Source organism: Oncorhynchus mykiss, chromosome 10 (assembly GCF_057628025.1).
Source record: "Oncorhynchus mykiss isolate SJ-2025 chromosome 10, ASM5762802v1, whole genome shotgun sequence".
Lineage (NCBI taxonomy): Eukaryota > Metazoa > Chordata > Actinopteri > Salmoniformes > Salmonidae > Oncorhynchus > Oncorhynchus mykiss.
The window spans coordinates 84784574-84807648 of NC_143031.1; the positions used below are offsets into that span (position 1 = coordinate 84784574).

The 23075-nt window shown below is 37.2% G+C and overlaps 1 protein-coding gene across 8 annotated transcripts in view; it reads left to right on the forward strand.

Moving 5' to 3' along the window:
- The window catches only part of LOC110514786 (uncharacterized), a 77398-nt gene that overhangs the window by 3592 nt on the left and 50731 nt on the right, over positions 1–23075 (forward strand). For all 8 annotated transcript variants that reach the window (XM_090188248.1, XM_090188247.1, XM_090188251.1 and 5 more), the window contains 7 exons: positions 4131–4220; positions 9103–9192; positions 11846–11935; positions 12763–12852; positions 15353–15442; positions 17387–17476; positions 20799–20888. In XM_090188248.1, the coding sequence (XP_090044374.1) occupies positions 4131–4220; positions 9103–9192; positions 11846–11935; positions 12763–12852; positions 15353–15442; positions 17387–17476; positions 20799–20888 (630 nt within the window). The remainder of the gene's footprint in view (positions 1–4130; positions 4221–9102; positions 9193–11845; positions 11936–12762; positions 12853–15352; positions 15443–17386; positions 17477–20798; positions 20889–23075) is intronic.

Consider the following 23075-nt stretch of genomic DNA (forward strand, 5'->3'; position numbering starts at 1 on the left):
TCTCAATTCAACTGATGGGTTGTAGCCTGCAAGATTTAGCTAGCAGCTATTTCCATCTGCAGTCCTCAGGCAGGGGAATAACCAAGGCTGGTCCTACAGGGCTGGTCCTACAGGACTGGTCCTACAGGACTGTTCCTACAGGACTGTTCCCACACGGCTGGTCCCACAGGACTGTTCCCACAGGGCTGGTCCCACAGGACTGGTCCCACAGGACTGGTCCTACAGGACTGTTCCTTCAGGACTGTTCCCACACGGCTGGTCCCACAGGACTGTTCCCACAGGGCTGGTCCCACAGGACTGTTCCCACAGGACTGTTCCCACAGGGCTGTTCCCACAGGGCTGGTCCCACAGGGCTGTTCCCACAGGGCTGTTCCCACAGGGCTGGTCCCACAGGGCTGGTCCCACAGGGCTGGTCCCACAGGGCTGTTCCCACAGGGCTGGTCCCACAGGACTGTTCCCACAGGGCTGGTCCCACAGGGCTGGTCCCACAGGGCTGGTCCTACAGGGCTGGTCCTACAGGGCTGATCCTACAGGGCTGGTTCTACAGGGCTGGTCCTACAGGGCTGGTCCTACAGGGCTGGTTCTACAGGGCTGGTCCTACAGGACTGTTCCTTCAGGACTGTTCCCACACGGCTGGTCCCACAGGACTGTTCCCACAGGGCTGGTCCCACAGGACTGTTCCCACAGGACTGTTCCCACAGGGCTGGTCCCACAGGGCTGGTCCCACAGGGCTGTTCCCACAGGGCTGGTCCCACAGGGCTGGTCCCACAGGGCTGGTCCCACAGGGCTGTTCCCACAGGGCTGGTCCCACAGGACTGTTCCCACAGGGCTGGTCCCACAGGGCTGGTCCCACAGGGCTGGTCCTACAGGGCTGGTCCTACAGGGCTGGTCCTACAGGGCTGGTTCTACAGGGCTGGTCCTACAGGGCTGGTCCTACAGGGCTGGTTCTACAGGGCTGGTCCTACAGGGCTGGTCCTACAGGGCTGGTTCTACAGGGCTGTTCCTACAGGGCTGGTCCTACAGGGCTGGTCCTACAGGGCTGGTTCTACAGGGCTGGTCCTACAGGGCTGGTCCTACAGGGCTGGTTCTACAGGGCTGGTTCTACAGGGCTGGTCCTACAGGGCTGGTTCTACAGGGCTGGTCCTACAGGGCTGGTCCTACAGGGCTGGTCCTACAGGGCTGGTCCTACAGGGCTGGTCCTACAGAGCTGGACCTACATTCAAATCAAATTGTATTTGTCACATGCACAGAAACAGGTGTAGCTAGACCTTACAGTGAAATGCTGAATACAACAATGCAGGTTTAAGAAAATACCAACAACAAAAAAAGTAAGAGATAAGAAAAACAAATGATTGAAGAGCAGCAGTAAATAACAATAGCGAGGCGAAATACAGAGGGTACCGGTACAGAGTCAATGTGGAGGCTGTATACAGGGGGTACCGGTACAGAGTCAATGTGGAGGCTATATACAGGGTATTACGGTACAGAGTCAATGTGGAGGCTGTATACAGGGGGTACCGGTACAGAGTCAGTGTGGAGGCTATATACAGGGGGTACCGGTACAGAGTCAATGTGGAGGCTGTATACAGGGGGTACCGGTACAGAGTCAGTGTGGAGGCTATATACAGGGGGTACTGGTACAGAGTCAATGTGGAGGCTATATACAGGGGGTACAGAGTCAATGTGGAGACTATATACAGGGGGTACCGGTACAGAGTCAATGTGGAGACTATATACAGGGGACACAGGTACAGAGTCAATGTGGAGGCTATATACAAGGGGTACCGGTACAGAGTCAATGTGGAGGCTATATACAGGCGGTACTGGTACAGAGTCAATGTGGAGGCTGTATACAGGGGGTACCGGTACAGAGTCAGTGTGGAGGCTATATACAGGGGGTACCGGTACAGAGTCAATGTGGAGGCTGTATACAGGGGGTACCGGTACAGAGTCAGTGTGGAGGCTATATACAGGGGGTACTGGTACAGAGTCAATGTGGAGGCTATATACAGGGGGTACAGAGTCAATGTGGAGACTATATACAGGGGGTACCGGTACAGAGTCAATGTGGAGACTATATACAGGGGACACAGGTACAGAGTCAATGTGGAGGCTATATACAAGGGGTACCGGTACAGAGTCAATGTGGAGGCTATATACAGGCGGTACTGGTACAGAGTCGATGTGAAGGCTACATACAGGGTATTACGGTACAGAGTCAATGTGGAGGCTATATACAGGGGGTACCAGTACAGAGTCAATGTGGAGACAATATATAGGGGTACCGGTACAGAGTCAATGTGGAGGCTATATATAGGGGGTACCGGTACAGAGTCAATGTGGAGACAATATATAGGGGGCACCGGGACAGAGCCAATGTGGAGGTTGTATACAGGGGGTACCGGTACAGAGTCAATGTGGAGGCTATATACAGGGGGTACCGATACAGAGTCCATGTGGAGGCTATATACAGGGGGTACTGGTACAGAGCCGGAATTGGCCTGTATTACTGGTGATAAGGACAGGAATAGGACTATATTACTAGTAATATGGACTGTAATAGGACTATATCACTAGTGATGTGGACTGTAATAGGACTATATTACTATTGATGTGGACTATAGTAGGACTATATTACTAGTGATGTGGACTGGAATAGGACTATATTACTAGTGATATGGAATAGTTCTATATTACTAGTGATGTGGACTGGAATAGGACTATAATACTAGTGATATGGAATAGTTCTATATTACTAGTGATGTGGACTGGAATAGGACTATATTACTAGTGATATGGACTGGAATAGGACTATATTACTAGTGATATGGAATAGGACTATATTACTAGTGATGTGGACTGGAATAGGACTATATTACTAGTGATATGGAATAGTTCTATATTACTAGTGATGTGGACTGGAATAGGACTATATTACTAGTGATATGGACTGGAATAGGACTATATTACTAGTGATATGGACTGGAATAGGACTATATTACTAGTGATATGGACTGGAATAGGACTATATTACTAGTGATATGGAATCGGACTATATTACTAGCGATGTGGACTGGAATAGGACTATATTACTAGTGATATTGACTGTAACAGGACTATATTACTAGTGATGTGGAATCGGACTATATTACTAGTGATATGGAATAGGACTATATTACTAGTGATATGGAATAGGACTATATTACTAGTGATATGGAATAGGACTATATTACTAGTGATATGGAATCGGACTATATTACTAGTGATATGGAATAGGACTATATTACTAGTGATATGGACTGGAATAGGACTATATTACTAGTGATATGGACTGGAATAGGACTATATTACTAGTGATATGGACTATAGTAGGACTATATTACTAGTGATGTGGACTGGAATAGGACTATATTACTAGTGATATGGACTAGAATAGGACTATATTACTAGTGATATGGACTGGAATAGGACTATATTACTAGTGATATGGACTAGAATAGGACTATATTACTAGTGATGTGGAATCGGACTATATTACTAGTGATATGGAATAGGTCTATATTACTAGTGATATGGAATAGGACTATATTACTAGTGATATGGAATCGGACTATATTACTAGTGATATGGAATAGGACTATATTACTAGTGATATGGAATAGGACTATATTACTAGTGATATGGACTGGAATAGGACTATATTACTAGTGATATGGACTGGAATAGGACTATATTACTAGTGATATGGACTATAGTAGGACTATATTACTAGTGATGTGGACTGGAATAGGACTATATTACTAGTGATATGGACTAGAATAGGACTATATTACTAGTGATATGGACTGGAATAGGACTATATTACTAGTGATATGGACTAGAATAGGACTATATTACTAGTGATGTGGACTGGAATAGGACTATATTACTAGTGATATGGACTATAGTAGGACTATATTACTAGTGATGTGGACTGGAATAGGACTATATTACTAGTGATGTGGACTATAGTAGGACTATATCATCTCACTAACTGTTATTAGATGTATATCCAAGCAGTCAACATGACTGATAGGTATTTCATTCTGCATATTCACACAATGACTAAAGCCTCCTTGATCTTTCCACAGTGTAAAACAGGAGAGGGTGGGTTCACCGTGTCTATCCATGAAGAGTGATTGGACCATGGACAGGCCCATTATGTTTGGAAAAGATGCCAGGTAAGTGAAGAACAATTTCCACACTCCTGTAAATCTTCTAGGTTAGCCCCTGTGTAGTCAGTCCTTAAAACAGTTTCCACATTCCTGTAAATCTAGTAGGTTAGCCTCTGTATAATAGTCTTTAAAACAGCAACCACATTTCTCTAGCATTTTGTGTACAGTGAGCTGTCAGCCAGTCTACTGACAGAGGACCACTTCAGATGTTTGTACTAGTGACATGGACTGGAATAGGAATGTATTACTAGTGATATGGACTGGGATATGACTATATTACTAGTGATATGGACTGGAATAGGACTATATTACTAGTGATATGGACTGTAATAGGACTATATTACTAGTTGTATGGACTGGAATAGGACTATATTACTAGTGATATGGACTGGAATAGGACTATATTACTAGTGATATGGAATAGGACTATATTACTAGTGATATGGACTGGAATAGGACTATATTACTAGTGATATGGACTGGAATAGGACTATATTACTAGTGATATGGACTGGAATAGGACTATATTACTAGTGATATGGACTGGAATAGGACTATATTATTAGTGATATGGACTGTAATAGGACTATATTACTAGTGATATGGACTGGAATATGACTCTATTACTAGTGATGTGGACTGGAATAGGACTATATTACTAGTGATATGGAATAGGACTATATTACTAGTGATATGGACTGGAATAGGACTATATTACTAGTGATATGGAATAGGACTATATTACTAGTGATTTGGACTGGAAATGGACTGGAATAGGACTATATTACTAGTGATATGGACTGGAAATGGACTGGAATAGGACTATATTACTAGTGATATGGACTGGAATAGGACTATATTACTAGTGATGTGGACTGGAATAGGACTATATTACTAGTGATATGGACTGGAATAGGACTATATTACTAGTGATACGGACTGGAATATGACTCTATTACTAGTGATGTGGACTGGAATAGGACTATATTACTAGTGATATGGACTGGAATAGGACTATATTACTAGTGATATGGAATAGGACTATATTACTAGTGATATGGACTGGAATAGGACTATATTACTAGTTGTATGGACTGGAATATGACTATATTACTAGTGATATGGACTGGAATAGGACTATATTACTAGTGATATGGACTGGAATAGGACTATATTACTAGTGATATGGAATAGGACTATATTACTAGTGATATGGACTGGAATAGGACTATATTACTAGTGATATGGACTGGAATAGGACTATATTACTAGTGATATGGACTGGAATAGGACTATATTACTAGTGATATGGACTGGAATAGGACTATATTATTAGTGATATGGACTGTAATAGGACTATATTACTAGTGATATGGACTGGAATATGACTCTATTACTAGTGATGTGGACTGGAATAGGACTATATTACTAGTGATATGGAATAGGACTATATTACTAGTGATATGGACTGGAATAGGACTATATTACTAGTGATATGGAATAGGACTATATTACTAGTGATTTGGACTGGAAATGGACTGGAATAGGACTATATTACTAGTGATATGGACTGGAAATGGACTGGAATAGGACTATATTACTAGTGATATGGACTGGAATAGGACTATATTACTAGTGATGTGGACTGGAATAGGACTATATTACTAGTGATATGGACTGGAATAGGACTATATTACTAGTGATACGGACTGGAATATGACTCTATTACTAGTGATGTGGACTGGAATAGGACTATATTACTAGTGATATGGACTGGAATAGGACTATATTACTAGTGATATGGAATAGGACTATATTACTAGTGATATGGACTGGAATAGGACTATATTACTAGTGATATGGACTGGAATAGGACTATATTACTAGTGATGTGGACTGGAATAGGACAATGTTACTAGTGATATGGACTGTAATAGGACTATATTACTAGTGATATGGACTGGAATAGGACTATATTACTAGTGATATGGACTGGAATAGGACTATATTACTAGTGATATGGACTGGAATAGGACAATATTACTAGTGATATGGACTGTAATAGGACTATATTACTAGTGATATGGACTGGAATAGGACTATATTACTAGTGATATGGACTGGAATAGGACAATGTTACTAGTGATATGGACTGGAATAGGACTATATTACTAGTGATATGGACTGGAATAGGACTATAGTACTAGTGATATGGACTGGAATAGGACTATATTACTAGTGATATGGACTGGAATAGGACAATATTACTAGTGATATGTACTGGAATAGGACTATATTACTATTGATATGGAATAGGACTATATTACTAGTGATATGGACTAGAATAGGACTATATTACTAGTGATATGGAATAGGACTATATTACTAGTGATATGGACTGGAATAGGACTATATTACTAGTGATGTGGACTGGAATAGGACTATATTACTAGTGATATGGACTGGAATAGGACTATATTACTAGTGATGTGGACTGGAATAGGACTATATTACTAGTGATATGAACTGGAATAGGACTATATTACTAGTGATGTGGACTGGAATAGGACTATATTACTAGTGATATGGAATAGGACTATATTACTAGTGATGTGGACTAGAATAGGACTATATTACTAGTGATATGGAATAAGACTATATTACTAGTGATATGGACTGGAATAGGACTATATTACTAGTGATATGGACTGGAATAGGACTATATTACTAGTGATATGGACTGGAATAGGACTATAATACTAGTGGTATGGACTTGAATAGGACAATATTACTAGTGATATGGACTGGAATAGGACTATATTACTAGTGATATGGACTGGAATAGGACTATATTACTAGTGATGTGGACTGGAATAGGACTATATTACTAGTGATGTGGACTGGAATAGGACTATATTACTAGTGATACGGAATAGGACTATATTACTAGTGATGTGGACTAGAATAGGACTATATTACTAGTGATATGGAATAAGACTATATTACTAGTGATATGGACTGGAATAGGACTATATTACTAGTGATATGGACTGGAATAGGACTATAGTACTAGTGATATGGACTGGAATAGGACTATATTACTAGTGATATGGACTGGAATAGGACAATATTACTAGTGATATGTACTGGAATAGGACTATATTACTATTGATATGGAATAGGACTATATTACTAGTGATATGGACTAGAATAGGACTATATTACTAGTGATATGGAATAGGACTATATTACTAGTGATATGGACTGGAATAGGACTATATTACTAGTGATGTGGACTGGAATAGGACTATATTACTAGTGATATGGACTGGAATAGGACTATATTACTAGTGATGTGGACTGGAATAGGACTATATTACTAGTGATATGAACTGGAATAGGACTATATTACTAGTGATGTGGACTGGAATAGGACTATATTACTAGTGATATGGAATAGGACTATATTACTAGTGATGTGGACTAGAATAGGACTATATTACTAGTGATATGGAATAAGACTATATTACTAGTGATATGGACTGGAATAGGACTATATTACTAGTGATATGGACTGGAATAGGACTATATTACTAGTGATATGGACTGGAATAGGACTATAATACTAGTGGTATGGACTTGAATAGGACAATATTACTAGTGATATGGACTGGAATAGGACTATATTACTAGTGATATGGACTGGAATAGGACTATATTACTAGTGATGTGGACTGGAATAGGACTATATTACTAGTGATGTGGACTGGAATAGGACTATATTACTAGTGATACGGAATAGGACTATATTACTAGTGATGTGGACTAGAATAGGACTATATTACTAGTGATATGGAATAAGACTATATTACTAGTGATATGGACTGGAATAGGACTATATTACTAGTGATATGGACTGGAATAGGACTATATTACTAGCAATATGGACTGGAATAGGACTATATTACTAGTGATATGGACTGGAATAGGACTATATTACTAGTGATATGGACTGGAATAGGACTATATTACTAGTGATATGGAATAGGACTATATTACTAGTGATATTGACTGGAATAGAACTATATTACTAGTGATGTGGACTGGAATAGGACTATAATACTAGTGGTATGGACTTGAATAGGACAATATTACTAGTGATATGGACTGGAATAGGACTATATTACTAGTGATATGGACTGGAATAGGACTATATTACTAGTGATGTGGACTGGAATAGGACTATATTACTAGTGATGTGGACTGGAATAGGACTGTATTACTAGTGATATGGAATTGGACTATATTACTAGTGATATTGACTGGAATAGGACTATATTACTAGTGATGTGGACTTTAATAGGACTATTACTAGTGATAATGACTGGAATAGGACTATATTACTAGTGATGTGGACTGGAATAGGACTATATTACTAGTGATGTGGACTGGAATAGGACTGTATTACTAGTGATATGGAATAGGACTATATTACTAGTGATATTGACTGGAATAGGACTATATTACTAGTGATATGGACTGGAATAGGACTATATTACTAGTGATATTGACTGGAATAGGACTATATTACTAGTGATGTGGACTGGAATAGGACTATATTACTAGTGATATGGACTATAGTAGGACTATATTACTAGTGATGTGGACTGGAATAGGACTATATTACTAGTGATATGGACTATAGTAGGACTATATTACTAGTGATGTGGACTGGAATAGGACTATATTACTAGTGATGTGGACTATAGTAGGACTATATCATCTCACTAACTGTTATTAGATGTATATCCAAGCAGTCAACATGACTGATAGGTATTTCATTCTGCATATTCACACAATGACTAAATTCTCCTTGATCTTTCCACAGTAGTAATCAGGAGAGGGTGGGGTCTCCGTGTCTGTCCATGAAGAGTGATTGGTCCATGGACAGGCCCATTATGTTTGGAAAAGATGCCAGGTAAGTGAAGAACAATTTCCACACTCCTGTAAATCTTCTAGGTTAGCCCCTGTGTAGTCAGTCCTTAAAACAGTTTCCACATTCCTGTAAATCTAGTAGGTTAGCCTCTGTATAATAGTCTTTAAAACAGCAACCACATTTCTCTAGCATTTTGTGTACAGTGAGCTGTCAGCCAGTCTACTGACAGAGGACCACTTCAGATGTTTGTACTAGTGACATGGACTGGAATAGGACTGTATTACTAGTGATATGGACTGGGATATGACTATATTACTAGTGATATGGACTGGAATAGGACTATATTACTAGTGATATGGACTGTAATAGGACTATATTACTAGTTGTATGGACTGGAATATGACTATATTACTAGGGATATGGACTAGAATAGGACTATATTACTAGTGATATGGACTGGAATAGGACTATATTACTAGTGATATGGAATAGGACTATATTATTAGTGATATGGACTGGAATAGGACTATATTACTAGTGATATGGACTGGAATAGGACTATATTACTAGTGATATGGACTGGAATAGGACTATATTACTAGTGATATGGAATAGGACTATATTACTAGTGATATGGACTGGAATAGGACTATATTACTAGTGATATGGACTGGAATAGGACTATATTACTAGTGATATGGACTGGAATAGGACTATATTACTAGTGATATGGACTGGAATAGGACTATATTATTAGTGATATGGACTGTAATAGGACTATATTACTAGTGATATGGACTGGAATATGACTATTACTAGTGATGTGGACTGGAATAGGACTATATTACTAGTGATATGGAATAGGACTATATTACTAGTGATATGGACTGGAATAGGACTATATTACTAGTGATATGGAATAGGACTATATTACTAGTGATTTGGACTGGAAATGGACTGGAATAGGACTATATTACTAGTGATATGGACTGGAAATGGACTGGAATAGGACTATATTACTAGTGATATGGACTGGAATAGGACTATATTACTAGTGATGTGGACTGGAATAGGACTATATTACTAGTGATATGGACTGGAATAGGACTATATTACTAGTGATATGGACTGGAATATGACTCTATTACTAGTGATGTGGACTGGAATAGGACTATATTACTAGTGATATGGACTGGAATAGGACTATATTACTAGTGATATGGAATAGGACTATATTACTAGTGATATGGACTGGAATAGGACTATATTACTAGTGATATGGACTGGAATAGGACTATATTACTAGTGATGTGGACTGGAATAGGACAATGTTACTAGTGATATGGACTGTAATAGGACTATATTACTAGTGATATGGACTGGAATAGGACTATATTACTAGTGATATGGACTGGAATAGGACAATATTACTAGTGATATGGACTGGAATAGGACTATATTACTAGTGATATGGACTGGAATAGGACTATATTACTAGTGATATGGACTGGAATAGGACTATATTACTAGTGATATGGACTGGAATAGGACAATATTACTAGTGATATGGACTGTAATAGGACTATATTACTAGTGATATGGACTGGAATAGGACTATATTACTAGTGATATGGACTGGAATAGGACAATATTACTAGTGATATGGACTGGAATAGGACTATATTACTATTGATATGGAATAGGACTATATTACTAGTGATATGGACTAGAATAGGACTATATTACTAGTGATATGGAATAGGACTATATTACTAGTGATATGGACTGGAATAGGACTATATTACTAGTGATGTGGACTGGAATAGGACTATATTACTAGTGATATGGACTGGAATAGGACTATATTACTAGTGATGTGAACTGGAATAGGACTATATTACTAGTGATATGAACTGGAATAGGACTATATTACTAGTGATGTGGACTGGAATAGGACTATATTACTAGTGATATGGAATAGGACTATATTACTAGTGATGTGGACTAGAATAGGACTATATTACTAGTGATATGGAATAAGACTATATTACTAGTGATATGGACTGGAATAGGACTATATTACTAGTGATATGGACTGGAATAGGACTATATTACTAGTGATATGGACTGGAATAGGACTATAATACTAGTGGTATGGACTTGAATAGGACAATATTACTAGTGATATGGACTGGAATAGGACTATATTACTAGTGATGTGGACTGGAATAGGACTATATTACTAGTGATGTGGACTGGAATAGGACTATATTACTAGTGATGTGGACTGGAATAGGACTATATTACTAGTGATATGGAATAGGACTATATTACTAGTGATATGGACTGGAATAGGACTATATTACTAGTGATATTGACTGGAATAGGACTATATTACTAGTGATGTGGACTGGAATAGGACTATATTACTAGTGATATGGACTATAGTAGGACTATATTACTAGTGATGTGGACTGGAATAGGACTATATTACTAGTGATATGGACTATAGTAGGACTATATTACTAGTGATGTGGACTGGAATAGGACTATATTACTAGTGATGTGGACTATAGTAGGACTATATCATCTCACTAACTGTTATTAGATGTATATCCAAGCAGTCAACATGACTGATAGGTATTTCATTCTGCATATTCACACAATGACTAAATCCTCCTTGATCTTTCCACAGTAGTAATCAGGAGAGGGTGGGGTCTCCGTGTCTGTCCATGAAGAGTGATTGGTCCATGGACAGGCCCATTATGTTTGGAAAAGATACCAGGTAAGTGAAGAACAGTTTCCACACTCCTGTAAATCTTCTACGTTAGCCCCTGTGTAGTCAGTCCTTAAAACAGTTTCCAAACTCCTGTAAATCTTCTAGGTTAGCCTCTGTATAATAGTCTTTAAAACAGCAACCACATTTCTCTAGCATTTTGTGTACAGTGAGCTGTCAGCCAGTCTACTGACAGAGGACCACTTCAGATGTTTGTACTAGTGACATGGACTGGAATAGGACTGTATAACTAGTGATATGGACTGGGATAGGACTATATTACTAGTGATATGGACTGGAATAGGACTATATTACTAGTGATATGGACTGGAATAGGACTATATTACTAGTGATATGGACTGTAATAGGACTATATTACTAGGGATATGGACTAGAATAGGACTATATTACTAGTGATATGGACTGGAATAGGACTATATTACTAGTGATATGGACTGGAATAGGACTATATTACTAGTGATATTGACTGGAATAGGACTATATTACTAGTGATATGGACTGGAATATGACTATATTACTAGTGATATGGACTGGAATAGGACTATATTACTAGTGATATGGACTGGAATAGGACTATATTATTAGTGATGTGGACTGGAATAGGACTATATTACTAGTGATATGGACTATAGTAGGACTATATTACTAGTGATGTGGACTGGAATAGGACTATATTACTAGTGATGTGGACTATAGTAGGACTATATCATCTCACTAACTGTTATTAGATGTATATCCAAGCAGTCAACATGACTGATAGGTATTTCATTCTGCATATTCACACAATGACTAAATCCTCCTTGATCTTTCCACAGTAGTAATCAGGAGAGGGTGGGGTCTCCGTGTCTGTCCATGAAGAGTGATTGGTCCATGGACAGGCCCATTATGTTTGGAAAAGATACCAGGTAAGTGAAGAACAGTTTCCACACTCCTGTAAATCTTCTAGGTTAGCCCCTGTGTAGTCAGTCCTTAAAACAGTTTCCAAACTCCTGTAAATCTTCTAGGTTAGCCTCTGTATAATAGTCTTTAAAACAGCAACCACATTTCTCTAGCATTTTGTGTACAGTGAGCTGTCAGCCAGTCTACTGACAGAGGACCACTTCAGATGTTTGTACTAGTGACATGGACTGGAATAGGACTGTATTACTAGTGATATGGACTGGGATAGGACTATATTACTAGTGATATGGACTGGAATAGGACTATATTACTAGTGATATGGACTGGAATAGGACTATATTATTAGTGATGTGGACTGGAATAGGACTATATTACTAGTGATATTGACTGGAATAGGACTATATTACTAGTGATATGGACTGGAATAGGACTATATTTCTAGTGATATGGACTGTAATAGGACTATATTTCTAGTGATATGGAATAGGACTATATTACTAGTGATATGGACTGGAATAGGACTATATTACTAGTGATATTGACTGGAATAGGACTATATTACTAGTGATATGGACTGGAATAGGACTATATTACTAGTGATATGGACTGGAATAGGACTATATTACTAGTGATATGGACTGGAATAGGACTATATTACTAGTGATATGGAATAGGACTATATTACTAGTGATATGGACTGGAATAGGACTATATTACTAGTGATATGGACTGGAATAGGACTATATTACTAGTGATATGGAATAGGACTATATTACTAGTGATATGGAATAGGACTATATTACTAGTGATATGGACTGGAATATGACTATATTACTAGTGATATGGACTGGAATAGGACTATATTACTAGTGATATGGACTGGAATAGGACTATATTACTAGTGATGTGGACTGGAATAGGACTATATTACTAGTGATATGGACTGGAATAGGACTATATTACTAGTGATATGGACTGTAATAGGACTATATTACTAGGGATATGGACTAGAATAGGACTATATTACTAGTGATATGGAATAGGACTATATTACTAGTGATATGGACTGGAATAGGACTATATTACTAGTGATATGGACTGGAATAGGACTATATTACTAGTGATATGGACTGGAATAGGACTATATTACTAGTGATATGGACTGGAATAGGACTATATTACTAGTGATGTGGACTGGAATAGGACTATATTACTAGTGATATTGACTGGAATAGGACTATATTACTAGTGATATGGACTGGAATAGGACTATATTACTAGTGATATGGAATAGGACTATATTACTAGTGATATGGACTGGAATAGGACTATATTACTAATGATATGGACTGGAATAGGACTATATTACTAGTGATATGGACTGGAATAGGACTATATTACTAGTGATATCGACTGGAATAGGACTATATTACTAGTGATATGGAATAGGACTATATTACTAGTGATATGGACTGGAATAGGACTATATTACTAGTGATATGGACTGGAATAGGACTATATTACTAGTGATGTGGACTGGAATAGGACTATATTACTAGTGATGTGGACTGGAATAGGACTATATTACTAGTGATATTGACTGGAATAGGACTATATTACTAGTGATATGGACTGGAATAGGACTATATTACTAGTGATATGGAATAGGACTATATTACTAGTGATATGGACTGGAATAGGACTATATTACTAGTGATATGGACTGGAATAGGACTATATTACTAGTGATATGGACTGGAATAGGACTATATTACTAGTGATATCGACTGGAATAGGACTATATTACTAGTGATATGGAATAGGACTATATTACTAGTGATATGGACTGGAATAGGACTATATTACTAGTGATATGGACTGGAATAGGACTATATTACTAGTGATGTGGACTGGAATAGGACTATATTACTAGTGATGTGGACTGGAATAGGACTGTATTACTAGTGATATGGAATAGGACTATATTACTAGTGATATTGACTGGAATAGGACTATATTACTAGTGATGTGGACTGGAATAGGACTATATTACTAGTGATAATGACTGGAATAGGACTATATTACTAGTGATGTGGACTGGAATAGGACTATATTACTAGTGATATTGACTGGAATAGGACTATATTATTAGTGATGTGGACTGGAATAGGACTATATTACTAGTGATGTGGACTGGAATAGGACTATATTACTAGTGATGTGGACTGGAATAGGACTATATTACTAGTGATATGGAATAGGACTATATTACTAGTGATGTGGACTGGAATAGGACTATATTACTAGTGATATGGACTATAGTAGGACTATATTACTAGTGATGTGGACTGGAATAGGACTATATTACTAGTAATGTGGACTATAGTAGGACTATATCATCTCACTAACTGTTATTAGATGTATATCCAAGCAGTCAACATGAAAGATAGGTATTTCATTCTGCATATTCACACAATGACTAATCCCTCCTTGATCTTTCCACAGTAGTAATCAGGAGAGGTTGGGGTCTCCGTGTCTGTCCATGAAGAGTGATTGGTCCATGGACAGGCCCATTATGTTTGGAAAAGATACCAGGTAAGTGAAGAACAGTTTCCACACTCCTGTAAATCTTCTAGGTTAGCCCCTGTGTAGTCAGTCCTTAAAACAGTTTCCAAACTCCTGTAAATCTTCTAGGTTAGCCTCTGTATAATAGTCTTTAAAACAGCAACCACATTTCTCTAGCATTTTGTGTACAGTGAGCTGTCAGCCAGTCTACTGACAGAGGACCACTTCAGATGTTTGTACTAGTGACATGGACTGGAATAGGACTGTATTACTAGTGATATGGACTGGGATAGGACTATATTACTAGTGATATGGACTGGAATAGGACTATATTACTAGTGATATGGACTGGAATAGGACTATATTACTAGTGATATGGACTGTAATAGGACTATATTACTAGGGATATGGACTAGAATAGGACTATATTACTAGTGATATGGACTGGAATAGGACTATATTACTAGTGATATGGACTGGAATAGGACTATATTACTAGTGATATGGACTGTAATAGGACTATATTACTAGGGATATGGACTAGAATAGGACTATATTACTAGTGATATGGAATAGGACTATATTACTAGTGATATGGACTGGAATAGGACTATATTACTAGTGATGTGGACTGGAATAGGACTATATTACTAGTGATATGGACTGGAATAGGACTATATTACTAGTGATGTGGACTGGAATAGGACTATATTACTAGTGATATGGACTGGAATAGGACTATATTACTAGTGATATGGACTGGAATAGGACTATATTACTAGTGATATGGACTGGAATAAGACTATATTACTAGTGATATGGAATAGGACTATATTACTAGTGATATGGACTGGAATAGGACTATATTACTAGTGATATGGAATAGGACTATATTACTTGTGATGTGGACTAGAATAGGACTATATTACTAGTGATATGGACTGTAATAGGACTATATTACTAGGGATATGGACTAGAATAGGACTATATTACTAGTGATATGGAATAGGACTATATTACTAGTGATATGGACTGGAATAGGACTATATTACTAGTGATATGGACTGGAATAGGACTATATTACGAGTGATATGGACTGGAATAGGACTATATTACTAGTGATATGGACTGGAATAGGACTATATTACTAGTGATATGGACTGGAATAGGACTATATTACTAGTGATGTGGACTGGAATAGGACTATATTACTAGTGATATTGACTGGAATAGGACTATATTACTAGTGATATGGACTGGAATAGGACTATATTACTAGTGATATGGAATAGGACTATATTACTAGTGATATGGACTGGAATAGGACTATATTACTAGTGATATGGACTGGAATAGGACTATATTACTAGTGATGTGGACTGGAATAGGACTATATTACTAGTGATGTGGACTGGAATAGGACTGTATTACTAGTGATATGGAATAGGACTATATTACTAGTGATATTGACTGGAATAGGACTATATTACTAGTGATGTGGACTGGAATAGGACTATATTACTAGTGATAATGACTGGAATAGGACTATATTACTAGTGATGTGGACTGGAATAGGACTATATTACTAGTGATGTGGACTGGAATAGGACTGTATTACTAGTGATATGGAATAGGACTATATTACTAGTGATATTGACTGGAATAGGACTATATTACTAGTGATATGGACTGGAATAGGACTATATTACTAGTGATATGGACTATAGTAGGACTATATTACTAGTGATGTGGACTGGAATAGGACTATATTACTAGTGATATGGACTATAGTAGGACTATATTACTAGTGATGTGGACTGGAATAGGACTATATTACTAGTAATGTGGACTATAGTAGGACTATATCATCTCACTAACTGTTATTAGATGTATATCCAAGCAGTCAACATGAAAGATAGGTATTTCATTCTGCATATTCACACAATGACTAAACCCTCCTTGATCTTTCCACAGTAGTAATCAGGAGAGGTTGGGGTCTCCGTGTCTGTCCATGAAGAGTGATTGGTCCATGGACAGGCCCATTATGTTTGGAAAAGATACCAGGTAAGTGAAGAACAGTTTCCACACTCCTGTAAATCTTCTAGGTTAGCCCCTGTGTAGTCAGTCCTTAAAACAGTTTCCAAACTCCTGTAAATCTTCTAGGTTAGCCTCTGTATAATAGTCTTTAAAACAGCAACCACATTTCTCTAGCATTTTGTGTACAGTGAGCTGTCAGCCAGTCTACTGACAGAGGACCACTTCAGATGTTTGTACTAGTGACATGGACTGGAATAGGACTGTATTACTAGTGATATGGACTGGGATAGGACTATATTACTAGTGATATGGACTGGAATAGGACTATATTACTAGTGATATGGACTGGAATAGGACTATATTACTAGTGATATGGACTGTAATAGGACTATATTACTAGGGATATGGACTAGAATAGGACTATATTACTAGTGATATGGACTGGAATAGGACTATATTACTAGTGATATGGACTGGAATAGGACTATATTACTAGTGATATGGACTGTAATAGGACTATATTACTAGGGATATGGACTAGAATAGGACTATATTACTAGTGATATGGAATAGGACTATATTACTAGTGATATGGACTGGAATAGGACTATATTACTAGTGATGTGGACTGGAATAGGACTATATTACTAGTGATATGGACTGGAATAGGACTATATTACTAGTGATGTGGACTGGAATAGGACTATATTACTAGTGATATGGACTGGAATAGGACTATATTACTAGTGATATGGACTGGAATAGGACTATATTACTAGTGATATGGACTGGAATAAGACTATATTACTAGTGATATGGAATAGGACTATATTACTAGTGATATGGACTGGAATAGGACTATATTACTAGTGATATGGAATAGGACTATATTACTAGTGATGTGGACTAGAATAGGACTATATTACTAGTGATATGGACTGGAATAGGACTATATTATTAGTGATGTGGACTGGAATAGGACTATATTACTAGTGATATTGACTGGAATAGGACTATATTATTAGTGATGTGGACTGGAATAGGACTATATTACTAGTGATGTGGACTGGAATAGGACTATATTACTAGTGATGTGGACTGGAATAGGACTATATTACTAGTGATGTGGACTGGAATAGGACTATATTACCAGTGATGTGGACTGGAATAGGACTATATTACTAGTGATATTGACTGGAATAGGACTATATTATTAGTGATGTTCACTGGAATAGGACTATATTACTAGTAATATTGACTGGAATAGGACTATATTATTAGTGATGTGGACTGGAATAGGACTATAGTACTAGTGATGTGGACTGGAATAGGACTATATTAGTAGTGATGTGGAATGGAATAGGACTATATTACAATTGATATGGACTGGAATAGGACTATATTACTAGTGATATGGACTGGAATAGGACTATATTACTAGTGATATGGACTGGAATAGGACTATATTACTAGTGATGTCGCCTGGAATAGGACTATATTACTAGTGATATGGAATAGGACTATATTACTAGTGATATGGACTGCAATAGGACTATATTACTAGTGATATGGACTGGAATAGGACTATATTACTAGTGATATGGACTGGAATAGGACTATATTACTAGTGATATCGACTGGAATAGGACTATATTACTAGTGATATGGAATAGACCTATATTACTAGTGATATGGACTGGAATAGGACTATATTACTAGTGATGTGGACTGGAATAGGACTATATTACTAGTGATATCGACTGGAATAGGACTATATTACTAGTGATATGGAATAGGACAATATTACTAGTGATATGGACTGGAATAGGACTATATTACTAGTGATATGGACTGGAATAGGACTATATTACTAGTGATATGGACTGGAATAGGACTATATTACTAGTGATATGGACTGGAATAGGACTATATTACTAGTGATATGGACTGTAATAGGACTATATTACTAGTGATATCGACTGGAATAGGACTATATTACTAGTGATATCGACTGGAATAGGACTATATTACTAGTGATATGGAATAGGACTATATTACTAGTGATATGGACTGGAATAGGACTATATTACTAGTGATGTGGACTAGAATAGGACTATATTACTAGTGATATCGACTGGAATAGGACTATATTACTAGTGATATGGAATAGGACTATATTACTAGTGATATGGACTGGAATAGGACTATATTACTAGTGATATGGACTGGAATAGGACTATATTACTAGTGATATGGACTGGAATAGGACTATATTACTAGTCATATGGACTGGAATAGGACTATATTACTAGTGATATCGACTGGAATAGGACTATATTACTAGTGATATGGAATAGGACTATATTACTAGTGATGTGGACTAGAATAGGACTATATTACTAGTGATATCGACTGGAATAGGACTATATTACTAGTGATATGGACTGGAATAGGACTATATTACTAGTGATATGGACTGGAATAGGACTATATTACTAGTGATATGGAATAGGACTATATTACTAGTGATATGGACTGGAATAGGACTATATTACTAGTGATATGGACTGGAATAGGACTATATTACTAGTGATATGGACTGGAATAGGACTATATTACTAGTGATATCGACTGGAATAGGACTATATTACTAGTGATATGGAATAGGACTCTATTACTAGTGATATGGACTGGAATAGGACTATATTACTAGTGATATGGACTGGAATAGGACTATATTACTAGTGATGTGGACTGGAATAGGACTATATTACTAGTGATGTGGACTGGAATAGGACTGTATTACTAGTGATATGGAATAGGACTATATTACTAGTGATATTGACTGGAATAGGACTATATTACTAGTGATGTGGACTGGAATAGGACTATATTACTAGTGATAATGACTGGAATAGGACTATATTACTAGTGATGTGGACTGGAATAGGACTATATTACTAGTGATGTGGACTGGAATAGGACTGTATTACTAGTGATATGGAATAGGACTATATTACTAGTGATATTGACTGGAATAGGACTATATTACTAGTGATATGGACTGGAATAGGACTATATTACTAGTGATATGGACTATAGTAGGACTATATTACTAGTGATGTGGACTGGAATAGGACTATATTACTAGTGATATGGACTATAGTAGGACTATATTACTAGTGATGTGGACTGGAATAGGACTATATTACTAGTAATGTGGACTATAGTAGGACTATATCATCTCACTAACTGTTATTAGATGTATATCCAAGCAGTCAACATGAAAGATAGGTATTTCATTCTGCATATTCACACAATGACTAAACCCTCCTTGATCTTTCCACAGTAGTAATCAGGAGAGGTTGGGGTCTCCGTGTCTGTCCATGAAGAGTGATTGGTCCATGGACAGGCCCATTATGTTTGGAAAAGATACCAGGTAAGTGAAGAACAGTTTCCACACTCCTGTAAATCTTCTAGGTTAGCCCCTGTGTAGTCAGTCCTTAAAACAGTTTCCAAACTCCTGTAAATCTTCTAGGTTAGCCTCTGTATAATAGTCTTTAAAACAGCAACCACATTTCTCTAGCATTTTGTGTACAGTGAGCTGTCAGCCAGTCTACTGACAGAGGACCACTTCAGATGTTTGTACTAGTGACATGGACTGGAATAGGACTGTATTACTAGTGATATGGACTGGGATAGGACTATATTACTAGTGATATGGACTGGAATAGGACTATATTACTAGTGATATGGACTGGAATAGGACTATATTACTAGTGATATGGACTGTAATAGGACTATATTACTAGGGATATGGACTAGAATAGGACTATATTACTAGTGATATGGACTGGAATAGGACTATATTACTAGTGATATGGACTGGAATAGGACTATATTACTAGTGATATGGACTGTAATAGGACTATATTACTAGGGATATGGACTAGAATAGGACTATATTACTAGTGATATGGAATAGGACTATATTACTAGTGATATGGACTGGAATAGGACTATATTACTAGTGATGTGGACTGGAATAGGACTATATTACTAGTGATATGGACTGGAATAGGACTATATTACTAGTGATGTGGACTGGAATAGGACTATATTACTAGTGATATGGACTGGAATAGGACTATATTACTAGTGATATGGACTGGAATAGGACTATATTACTAGTGATATGGACTGGAATAAGACTATATTACTAGTGATATGGAATAGGACTATATTACTAGTGATATGGACTGGAATAGGACTATATTACTAGTGATATGGAATAGGACTATATTACTAGTGATGTGGACTAGAATAGGACTATATTACTAGTGATATGGACTGGAATAGGACTATATTATTAGTGATGTGGACTGGAATAGGACTATATTACTAGTGATATTGACTGGAATAGGACTATATTATTAGTGATGTGGACTGGAATAGGACTATATTACTAGTGATGTGGACTGGAATAGGACTATATTACTAGTGATGTGGACTGGAATAGGACTATATTACTAGTGATGTGGACTGGAATAGGACTATATTACCAGTGATGTGGACTGGAATAGGACTATATTACTAGTGATATTGACTGGAATAGGACTATATTATTAGTGATGTTCACTGGAATAGGACTATATTACTAGTAATATTGACTGGAATAGGACTATATTATTAGTGATGTGGACTGGAATAGGACTATAGTACTAGTGATGTGGACTGGAATAGGACTATATTAGTAGTGATGTGGAATGGAATAGGACTATATTACAATTGATATGGACTGGAATAGGACTATATTACTAGTGATATGGACTGGAATAGGACTATATTACTAGTGATATGGACTGGAATAGGACTATATTACTAGTGATGTCGCCTGGAATAGGACTATATTACTAGTGATATGGAATAGGACTATATTACTAGTGATATGGACTGCAATAGGACTATATTACTAGTGATGTGGACTGGAATAGGACTATATTACTAGTGATATGGACTGGAATAGGACTATATTACTAGTGATGTGGACTGGAATAGGACTATATTACTAGTGATATGGACTGGAATAGGACTATATTACTAGTGATATGGACTGGAATAGGACTATATTACTAGTGATATGGACTGGAATAAGACTATATTACTAGTGATATGGAATAGGACTATATTACTAGTGATATGGACTGGAATAGGACTATATTACTAGTGATATGGAATAGGACTATATTACTAGTGATGTGGACTAGAATAGGACTATATTACTAGTGATATGGACTGGAATAGGACTATATTACTAGTGATATTGACTGGAATAGGACTATATTATTAGTGATGTGGACTGGAATAGGACTATATTACTAGTGATGTGGACTGGAATAGGACTATATTACTAGTGATGTGGACTGGAATAGGACTATATTACTAGTGATGTGGACTGGAATAGGACTATATTACCAGTGATGTGGACTGGAATAGGACTATATTACTAGTGATATTGACTGGAATAGGACTATATTATTAGTGATGTTCACTGGAATAGGACTATATTACTAGTAATATTGACTGGAATAGGACTATATTATTAGTGATGTGGACTGGAATAGGA